At 46.1% G+C, this 10,721-nt stretch overlaps 1 protein-coding gene across 1 annotated transcript; it reads right to left on the bottom strand.

The window, feature by feature from the left end:
• Positions 1-238: 238 nt before the first annotated feature.
• LOC113875951 (putative killer cell immunoglobulin-like receptor like protein KIR3DP1) lies at positions 239-10,179 on the bottom strand. The gene is made up of 9 exons (XM_027514686.1): positions 10,111-10,179; positions 9,932-9,967; positions 8,489-8,767; positions 7,305-7,601; positions 3,505-3,804; positions 2,476-2,526; positions 1,602-1,730; positions 817-869; positions 239-705 (listed from the first exon to the last, which is right to left on the bottom strand). Exons 1-9 carry the CDS (start codon positions 10,142-10,144, stop codon positions 550-552), a joined length of 1,335 nt encoding a protein of 444 aa, XP_027370487.1. The 5' UTR covers positions 10,145-10,179; the 3' UTR covers positions 239-549.
• Between the last annotated feature and the right edge of the window lie 542 nt (positions 10,180-10,721).

The raw sequence follows: 10,721 nt of genomic DNA, 5'->3' as shown, positions 1-10,721 counted from the left end.
CACTCTGTATAATAGGCTCCAGTTTCATCTAGCATTGATTTTATTATTCCTCATGGAAAGCATTTTATTTTAAATACAACAGTATGCACATGTCAATCTTAAACTTCCAATCTATCTCTCCCCCCACCCTTCCCTTCCGTAACTCTAAGATTGTTCTCTAAGTCTACAAGTCTGTTTCTGTCTTGTATTACTGAATAGACATTTTATTTTTTTTAACTGAATAATTTGAAGAATCAGCTGGCAAATTTTTTATGCTTTATTGGAATTTTAGAAAAAGTAGGATGATCATAGTAACCTACCCAGATGGGTGATTGATTATACCTTCTCCCCAAATAGTGAGATAGATAAAATGTAGTCCTAAAATAGGCAGGAGATTACGAAGAGGTTGTGGGATTTTTTAAGACAATCCTATAATTCTTGGACTGCACTGTTACCTCAGAGTTGCTGGGCTGCTTTGGAGGAGGAGGAGTGTCCATGGAGGAACCCCTTAAAAAAGAGATCTAAGTCCTCAATTTGTAACACTCTATGTGCTCACAGCCTGGGGCCAGGTCAGGGCTCAGCATGGTCTTGGTTTACATTGAATTCTTCATAGATAATGGGCTCTGTGAAGGGGTGCATGTGACTCAGGGGAGCGGGAGTGAACAGTCTCTCGGAGAGGGTCCCGAGGTTCAAGTGGGCGTATATCACATCTTCTGCTGCAGGATCCTGAGAGAAAGGAGGTGTAAATGATCGACTGAGATGTGATCTTCGAAGGCTGGGGCATTGGGCATTGGAAGGGCTCAGGCTATGGCAAGGGTTTGGCCTGGGAGGACTCACCTCGCCGTTCACTGTTTGGCCTTCATTGGGCTCTCCTTCCATGTTGGCAACATCTGCGAATGGAAGAGAGTCAAGGCTCTTCAGGGTGGAGGCAGTTATTCCAGACCTCCGTATCTTTGATGGGGATATCAAAGCCAGAAAATGTCAGGGGTATACCCCAGGTGTAGAGACTGTCTACTACACACACACACACACACACACACACACACACAACCATATACAAGCCCAGCCATTCACGGACTGTCTCATGAACCTGTGCAAACCCATGGACCCATCCTATGTCTTCTGTTATGGACCATCCTTTTCTGTGTAACAGCAGTTTCCCAAGATCATGTAGGGAATAAGAACAGATGGCTGTGGTTGAAGGGAAGAACAGGGTTTGGAATGTCCCTGGTGGCCCGGGGATTAAGACCCCCACCCCCTATCCAGTGCAGGGGCCGCGGGCTCTATCCCTGGTGGGAGAACTATCATCCCACCTGCCTTGAAGCAACTAAGCCCCACGTGCTTCACCTGCTGAGCCCACGAGCTCTGCAGCCTTGAACTGCACCCCAGCTCCACAATGAGGATCCCCCATGCTGCAGCCAAGACCTGATGCAGCCAAGAATAAATCAACACATATTTTCATAAAAAGAACAGGGTTCCATGGGTCTCTGGAAGATGTTCCATCTGGGATCTCAACACCAGAAATCAGTTTTTAACCTACAGGAAGTGAAAACTCCATTCTCTCCTATGAGTCCACCTCCCACTGGGTCAGATGATGCTGAGCTCGCCACCTTCAGACTTACGATTTTGGGTAGAAGACCAGTAACAGACAAGAGCAGCGAGGATGATGCTGGTAGAGGTGAAGGCTATGACAAGCCCAAGCCCAAGGAAAATGTACCACGTGCTGGAGTGTTTTTGAGGAAGCAGTGCTTCTACCAACAAGCAAAAGGAAGAAAATCTGGTTATTTGTTGAGTAGGCTGTGTGCCTACACACTGGATTTATTGTATCCTTGTGTCAAACTGTCAGCATCTGTCAACCTGATCAGTTATGGTCTCCACTTTCCAGGAGGTACCAAAGCATCCAGGAGAGATGCTAGCAGTGGATAAAGTAAAGAGGCTGTGCAAGACCAGCTGAGGTCTGAATCAAGGTCTCCTGGGCATCGAAGCAGTTATTGTCTGCTGCCCTGTATGACAAGCCATGGCATTTTTGCAAGAATGGAGACCACGTTAATCCACAATACATTTCCCCTTCATCCACATAGACCTGTAATGGAATCCTCAAGAAGACACGACACTTATATATCTGAACTGTGGAATGTTTAGTTCATAAAACACTAACATAGAAATAACACATATTTAAGGTGCTCCCTAAAATTCTCCCCTTTTCACCCCACATTCATTTCCAAAGATCCTGGTGGAGGGAAGGTAAGCTTCTCCCTTAAGCATGGGATCAGGTCACTCTGACTCACTTTGTCCAGTTTAGAAATTCCCAGTCACAGAGCATGAGAAGCTCAATGCCCCCTGTGGGTCTCCTGCAGACCATGGTCTCAAATGCTAACTTAACAGGGACGTTGAGGAGCCCAAAGTCACAGAGCTGGGAGGTGGCAGAGCCAACACTCACACAGGAACCCTCTGTCTTCTCAGAAATTTGCTGAGATAGGAGACCGTCTTGCTTACCTTCTGTGGTATGTGGATCCATGGTTGATGGGCAAGTACTTGTAGTGGATCCTAGGAGAAAAAAGACAGGGGTGAACAAGTAACCTTCCTCATACTGACTGAATGAGGACTATTCTTTCTGGAAGGTTGACCTCCTGGCTGTCCTTGACTCTGTCATCCCTCAGAGCACTGATGGGATGAGGGGAGACCTTCTGGCTCCTCCCTGTGAATGCGTTGAGTAGACCCTCCATCCTGGAGATGTGATGGTAGAAGGATGTGGAAGGATATGCCTGGTGGTGAAAGACAGCTGTATGCTAGAGACATTCTCTCTGCTCCAGGAATGAATGTCTATGCTCCTTAATTGGGAAATCACCTGTATGTCAGAGCTGCTTCAGAGAAAAGACTAAGAGCAAGGAGCCAATGCAATCTCTGATCTTCCCAAATCAGCCCAGCCTCTCCTCCTCCTGGGTCTACTCTGACCTTTTTCTTTATTGCCTGGATAGACATGATTCTGATGTGGAGCATCCATACTGGAGGTGGAAGAGGGTTGAGATCCCATCTACCATCTCTCTTCCTCTCTGGTTCTCATTGCCTCCATTTCTCCAGAAGCCCTAACATTCCCCTAACACCAGCACAGAGCCTAGAGGTAGAGCTCAGTGATAGAGTAAGATGTTATGGAAAAACCCAAATGGACTTCTTGGCCAATGCAATGTGATTTAGTGCATTGTGAAGCATGGGAATCTTATTGGGGTTCTGGAGACAAGAATATTGAAGTGGGTTGCCATTTCCTCTTCTAGGGGAATACGTGTTGTCTAAACTCTTCACTATGACCCGTCAGTCTTGGTGGGCCTGCACGACATGGCTGATAGCTTCATTGAGTTACACAAGCCCCTTCACCAGGACAAGGCTGTGATACATGAAGTGGAGATAGTGAAGGACAGAGGAGTCTGTTGTGCTGCAGTCCAGGGGGTCGCAAAGAATTGGACACAGCTTAGTGACAGCAAGCTGGAACAGCAACAAGAAAGCATGGGCCAGGAAGAGGTTCCTCACCTGTGACAGACAGGAACAGTGGGTCGCTGGAGTCTGACCACGAGTAGGGAGAGTGAGTGAAGGAGCCGTAGCACCTGTAGACACCGCTGTGGGCTGGGGTTCCAGGACCCAGAGGGAACTCTGCCTGGAGTGCTCCATGGGGGCTCTGCCCTCCAGCAAGTGGGCACTCAAGGTTCTCCCCATCCCTGAGCAGATGGAACTGGTCAAAGGCGCTTTCGGAGCTGCAGACCAAGGTCACGTTCTCTCCTGACCTCACCACGGGGCCCCCCTGGGCTGAGAGAGAGGGTTTCTTGGACAGACCTGGAAGGAGGAGACCCTCATCTTAGAGCACAAAGTAACTCTAGTCCTAAGTATAGGACTAAAGCCGGAAGTGTACAACAAGAGGAGCACTGCAATGAGAAGGGCGCCCACTGGCAGGAGAGAAAGACCCACAGTAACAGATACCCAGCACAGGCAAAAATTCAAACATAACTCTAAATACGGGTGTCATTTAAAATCCTTTTAAAAAATACATAATTTTTAAAATGGAGTGTCATTTAATATCCTTTTTTTTATCATCTGTTTCCAGAACTGATATTTTAAAAAAATTTTTAATATAAATTCATTTATTTTAATTGGAGGCTAATTACTTTACAATATTGTATTGGTTTTGCCATACATCAACATTAATCCGCCATGGGTGTACACGTGTTCCCCATCTTGAGCCCCCCTCCCACCTCCCTACCCATACCATCCCTCTGGTCATCCCAGTGCACCAGACCTGTATCCTATATCATGTATCATGAGCATCCTGTATCATGCATTGAACCTGGACTGGCGATTCATTTCTTATATGATATTATGCATGTTTCAATGCCATTCTCCCAAATCATCCCACCCTCGCCCTCTCCCACAGAGTCCAAAAGACTGTCTATACATCTGTGTCTCTCTTGCTGTCTCACATACAGAGTTATCGTTACCATCTTTCTAAATTCCATAGATATGCGTTAGCATACTGTATTTGTGTTTTTCTTTCTGGCTTATTTCACTCTGTATAATAGGCTCCAGTTTCATCCACCTCATTAGAACTGATTCAAATATATTCTTTTTAATGGCTGAGTAATACTCCATTGTGTATATGTACCATGGCTTTCTTATCCATTCATCTGCTGATGGACATCTAGGTTGCTTCCATGTCCTGGCTATTATAAACAGTGCTGCGATGAACACTGGGGCACACGTGTCTCTTTCCCTTCTGGTTTCCTCAGTGTGTATGCCCAGCAGTGGGATTGCTGGGTTGTATGGCATTTCTATTTCCAGTTTTTTAAGGAATCTTCACACTGTTCTCACTAAAGTCAGGACCAAGACAAGGGTGCCCACTTTCAGCACTACTATTCAGCATAGCTTTGGAAGTTTTGGCCACAGCAATCAGAGCAGAAAAAGAAAAAAAAGGAATCCAAATTGGAAAAGAAGTAAGACTCTCACTGTTTCCAGATGACATGATCCTCTACATTGAAAACCCTAAAGACTCCACCAGAAAATTACCTGAGCCAATCAAGGAATATAGTAAAGTTGCAGGATATAAAATCAACACACAGAAATCCCTTGCATTCTTATACACTAATAATGAGAAAATAGAAAGAGAAGTTAAGGAAACAATTCCATTCACCATTGCAATGAAAAGAATAAAATCCTTAGGAATATACCTACCTAAAGAAACAAAAGACCTATATATAGAAAACTATAAAACACTGGTGAAAGAAATCAAAGAGGACACAAATAGATGGAGAAATATATCTGTGGTCATGGATCAGAAGAATCAATACAGTGAAAATGAGTATACTACCCAAAGCAATCTATAGATTCAATGCATTCCTATCGAGCAATCAAGGGTATTTTTCTTTTTTTTTTTAATTTTATTTTATTTTTAAACTTTACATAATTGTATTAGTTTTGCCAAATATCAAAATGAATCCACCACAGGTATACATGTGTTCCCCATCCTGAACTCTCCTCCCTCCTCCCTCCCCATACCACAGAGCTAAAACAAATAATTTCACAATTTGTATGGAAATACAAAAAACCTTGAATAGCCAAAGCAATCATGAGAAAGAAGAATTGAACTGGAGGGATCACCCTGGCTCACTTCAGGATCTACTACAAAGCCACAGTTATCAAGACAGTATGGTACTGGCACAAAGACAGAAATATAGACCAATGGAACAAAATAGCCCAGAGATAAATCCACACACCTATGCACACCTTATCTTTGACAAGGGAGGCAAGAATATACAATGGAGAAAAGACAATCTCTTTAACAAGTGGTGCTGGGAAAAATGGTCAACCACTTGTAAAAGAATGAAACTAGAACACTTTCTAACACCATACACAAAAATAAACTCAAAATGAATTAAAGATCTAAACATAAGACCAGAAACTATAAAACTCCTAGAGGAGAACATAGGCAAAACACTCTCCGACATAAATCACAGCAGGATCCTCTATGACCCATCTTCCAGAATATTGGAAATAAAAGCAAAAATAAACAAATGGGACCTAATTAAAATTAAAAGCTTCTGCACAACAAAGGAAACTATAAGCAAGGTGAAAAGACAGCCTTCAGAATGGGAGAAAATAATAGCAAATGAAGCAACTGACAAAGAATTAATCTCAAAAACAGACAAACAGCTCCTGCAGATCAATTCCAGAAAAATAAAGGACCCAATCAAAAAATGGGCCAAAAAGGACTAAACAGACATTTCTCCAAAGAAGACATACAGATGGCTAACAAACACATGAAAAGATGCTCAACATCACTCATTATCAGAGAAATGCAAATCAAAACCACAATGGGGAACCATTTCATACAGTCAGAATGGCTGCTATCCAAAAGTCTACAAACAATAAATGCTGGAGAGGGTGGGGAGAAAAGGGAAACCTCTTACACTGTTGGTGGGAATGAACACTAGTAATATCCTTTTTTTAAAAAAAAAATATGTATATGAATAGCTGAATCATTCTGTTGTACAACAGGAATTAACAACATCTTAAATCAACTAAACTTCAAGAAAAATAAATAAGAAAAAATAGATTTAAAAAATCAACCAAATTGGGCTGCTCTTGAAATACCATGTTTTCTGATGGTCCCAGCAGTAGTTAGTATGTAACCTGGGACCATCAGAAAACATGGTATTGACCCAGAAGCAGACATTATGGAGTAGAAATTGCCAGAATCTCACAGGATCTTTGACCACCTCATTCTTAAGGGAGTGTTCAGTGCTATCCTGCACAACCCCAGGGGCTGGACATGACTCCTTAGTGGGAGGGTTGGAGGGACCACTCCCCCCTCTTTGTGCAGAAGGATGCATTAAACCACAAGGCTGAGCAACTTCAGGGTGTCAACCTCCATCTCGATCACCCAGGGGCCAGACTGCAAGGGTGTCTGGTACCACAGTGTGCTGCTGACAGAGCAAGGGAGCTCTGATGTGAAAGTGGGAAACCAACCCCTTAACCAACCATGGTTGGCTGCCTGAATGGGGAATTGCCCGTGTCCCTGCTCTTGTACATTTTTCTCCATTGATCATTCTTTCACATTCTTGCTCCTTCACTCTCTCACCAGCTGTGTCTTCTCCTTAGCACATGGCAGGGGCTCTGTTCTCTTTTCCCTTCCGCTTTCACACCTCCTCTCTCTCTGGTTTGTTCCCTCTCCCGAGTGTGAGTGTATCTGCATGCCTGTCATTCTCTCCCGGTACCGATACTGGACTAGACACCAGTCCATCTGTGACACAGAGAGCAGAAGGGACTGGTCTGGCCACACTCACCTGTGATGACGATGTCCACAGGATCACTGGGAGCTGACCACTCATAGGGGGAGTGTCTGAGAGAGCCGTAGCATCTGTAGGTGCCTGCACTCGCCAAAGTCATGGGGCCAATGACGAAGTCAGCTGGGGCATGCCCACGAGTGAGCATCTCTCCACGTCTCTGGAAATGCCCTGTGCTGTTTTCTTGGTGCAGGATAAATTTGTCCAACAGCGGTGAGTGACAGCGGAGCGTCACATTCTCTCCTGCACCCACAAGGGGGCTGGGGTGGGCTGAGATGGAGGGTTTTGTGAACACACCTAGGAGCAAAGAGCTTGTGAGCTTCAGTGAGTCACCACACCTCAGCGCTCCCCCTGACATCTGAAGGTGTGAAAAATGTCCCCGTGAACCATCAAAGTCAATTACCCTTCCTGTGTGTTTTGTTGCATTTTCTTTAGCCTTGTTCTCGGGCTGTGGCTCATGCTTTTCTGTTTCTCTTTGCTCAAGACCTCCAGCCTCTTTTGTGTTTATTCTACACTGTTTAGCTGTTGGATCTGCTCTCAGCTTCATGCATGCATACTCAGACACTTCAGTCCTGTCCAACTCTCTGCAACCCCATGAACCATAGCCTGCCAGGCTCCTCTGTCCACAGGATTCTCCAGGCGAGAATACTGGACTGGGTTGCCATGCTCTCAGCTTCATCCTGTCCCTAATATGTGTGGTGGGGAGCTGGGTCATTCTGACGATGCATTCCCTGGCTCTGTTCACACTCATCTAGAATGTGGCTGATGACTGGCAGGAGATTGGAAAGGAGGTGGAGAAAAAAGGGAACATTTCCCCATCTGTGACCCCACCTCATGCCTCTGGAGACATTCCTGGGACTCCTCCCTGGGGCTCCAGCTCCTTCATATGGGATTACAGCTCCCTACTGGGTGGCAGGTGTTGGATCAGGGTCGTTCCCCATCCTCCCTGGTGGCAGGCAGTAGCAGCATCCTGTCTAACTAATGCCTAGGGAGGCTCCTCCTTCCTTTGCCGGAGCACCCCATCTATTCAACACCCTGAGTTTAAACTCTCAGAGTGGGTTCTCATTCCTGGTTCATTCCTGGCTGGAAATCCTGAGTAAATCTTCGACCGCGTAAGGAACTTGGACCTAGGATGGGATTGCCTGCATAGACGGCTGTCCAGGGCTGGGCTGGACCCCTCCTACCTGTGACCACAATCTGCAGGGGGTCACTGCTTCTGGAAAACACAGGGAGAGACCTGGATAATCCGGAACATGTGTAGGACCCGGCATGTTCTCTGGTCACCGGGCCAAGGGTGAAGGTGTTGAAATGATTTCCATGGAGCTTGGGCAAACTGGTCCCATCTGTTTTGAACAGTCTGAATCTCTTAAGTGGAGAACGGAAGTGACACTGAAGAGTCACAGTCTGTCCTAAGGGAACCATGGGGCTTGGCCAGGCTGACAAAGAGGGCTTGTCATATTCACCTAGGAGAGAAGGAGGCACAGGTTTTGAGAGGAAAATAGGAATGGTTCCCTCTCCCCCACTGGTCTTGTTGGAGTGCTTCCCCTTCAATTCTTCCAAGGCACCAACCCTAACGTGCATCACCCTGATACTCAAGGACACCTGGGGCTCGGGGACAGACAGAGACACAGTCAACCCAGGACAGACATCACGGAGATTCTAAGAATATGATTCTCAGCAGTGATTCTTATCAGGAGAAGAACTCCTTGGGTTGACAAAATGTTGAAAACTCTCTCAGAACAGAAAACACTAGGATTCCTGGGTGGTCTGGTCATTAGGACTCAGCACTTTCTCTGCCAAGGGCCTGGGTTGAATCCCTAATCATGGAACTGAGATCCTGCATGCTGTGTGATGCAGGCAAAAGAAAACACCACAAAAAAACTGACACATGGAAAAAAGGGAGAGGGCTTCCCTGTTGGATTTGTTGTAGCTCAAACGGTAAAGAAACTTCCTGCAAGGCAGGAGAGCAGGGTTCAGTCCCCAGGTAGGGAAGACCCCCTAGAGAAGCAAATGGCAATCCCATCCAGTATTCTTGCCCGGAGAATCCCATGGACAGAGGAGCCTGGTGAGCTACAGTCCGTGGGGTCGCAAAGAGTTGGACATGACTGAGCGAGTAACAGTAACACAGGTAACAAGTGAAAAAGCCACTTGACTGAAAAGAAGGAAATAAAGCTTGAACGTGGCTCCTTTGTTAGCTAACCTACATCAAATGTGTGACAAGATCCAGGTGGCCCTGCCTGATGAGCAGACCCTTCCCTGGGGTCCAGTCCAGTGGGCGTCCTGCAGATCCTGTTGTTAAGGGCCGGTTGGTGATGCCATGAGCCACCTTGTAGGGGAGGGTCTGTGAGGTACAGCCACTTGCTCCCCTCTCATGATAGAAATGGCACTCAGTGGGCCTAGCTCCCAGCTCCCAGACTTCACACTATGCCTTCAGGTCCAGAGTCCAGAGCTGGGCTAATCTCTGGGGAGAGTGAAGATGACTATCAAGGCCAATAGGAGGACCAAGGATCCACAGGGCACACGGCTCTCACTGTACTCACAGGGGTCTCACCCTGATCCCCCAGTGTCATCTGCCTCAGCCCCAACTGCTCTTCTCAACAGAGAAATAAGGGATGGGAAGGACTCACCCACAGCTGCCCAGATCCTGAGACTTACACAGAACCCTAGGAAAAAAAACTACGTCAGAGATGGCTTGCCTCCATAGACCCCATGCTCTTTGCACCCTCATGCAGGGAACCTGGTCAGTGATGCAAGGACCCCCCGATTTCCACCATAACCCTCTCCAACCGTGTCTTTCTGGACTCACCGAGACTCAGGAGGCTGAGGAGTGTGGGGCACATGGCTCTGCTTCTGTGAGACAGGAGGCAGAACTGAGCAAAGCTGACAGAGTCACAGGATGCGGAAGACGGGCGGTGTTGTCGGTACAGTCAGCCTGGCTCATGTCACATGGGAAGATGGCCAGCCTCTTCTCATGCCAGGGATGGAACTCTGACTTGAGCCGCATCACGCAGCACACCTCATGACCCGAGCATCACTTTTTGTTTCCCTGAACACTGTAAACCTAAGAGGATTCAGACAGATCTTGCTGCCTTTAGGAAGTAGAAACGGCGATTCAGTGTATACCATGCAGGATGCTTTTCCCAAGCCATTTATAAATCTCATTAACCTTAACTCTTTGCAGAAGAGAAATCACATGTTCCCACCTCGTGTGTCAGGCTCAGTGCAGGTTGCCAATTAAAGACTCATTAATAGAGACTTTTATTCTGCATTCTTATGAGAGGACCAGACTTGCAAATTATGGTTCTTTGAAAATACTTAAATATTCTACATTGTAATATGTGTGATTAAGAAACTAACTGTGTTAGTTTCAGGTATACAACAAAGTGACTCAGTTATACATGTACATGCATCTATTGC

The sequence above is a fragment of the Bos indicus x Bos taurus genome, chromosome 18 (genome assembly GCF_003369695.1).
Source record: "Bos indicus x Bos taurus breed Angus x Brahman F1 hybrid chromosome 18, Bos_hybrid_MaternalHap_v2.0, whole genome shotgun sequence".
Taxonomy (NCBI): Eukaryota; Metazoa; Chordata; class Mammalia; order Artiodactyla; family Bovidae; genus Bos; species Bos indicus x Bos taurus.
Note: the sequence above shows the minus strand (reverse complement) of the source record. Positions and strands in the feature narration are given on the sequence as shown.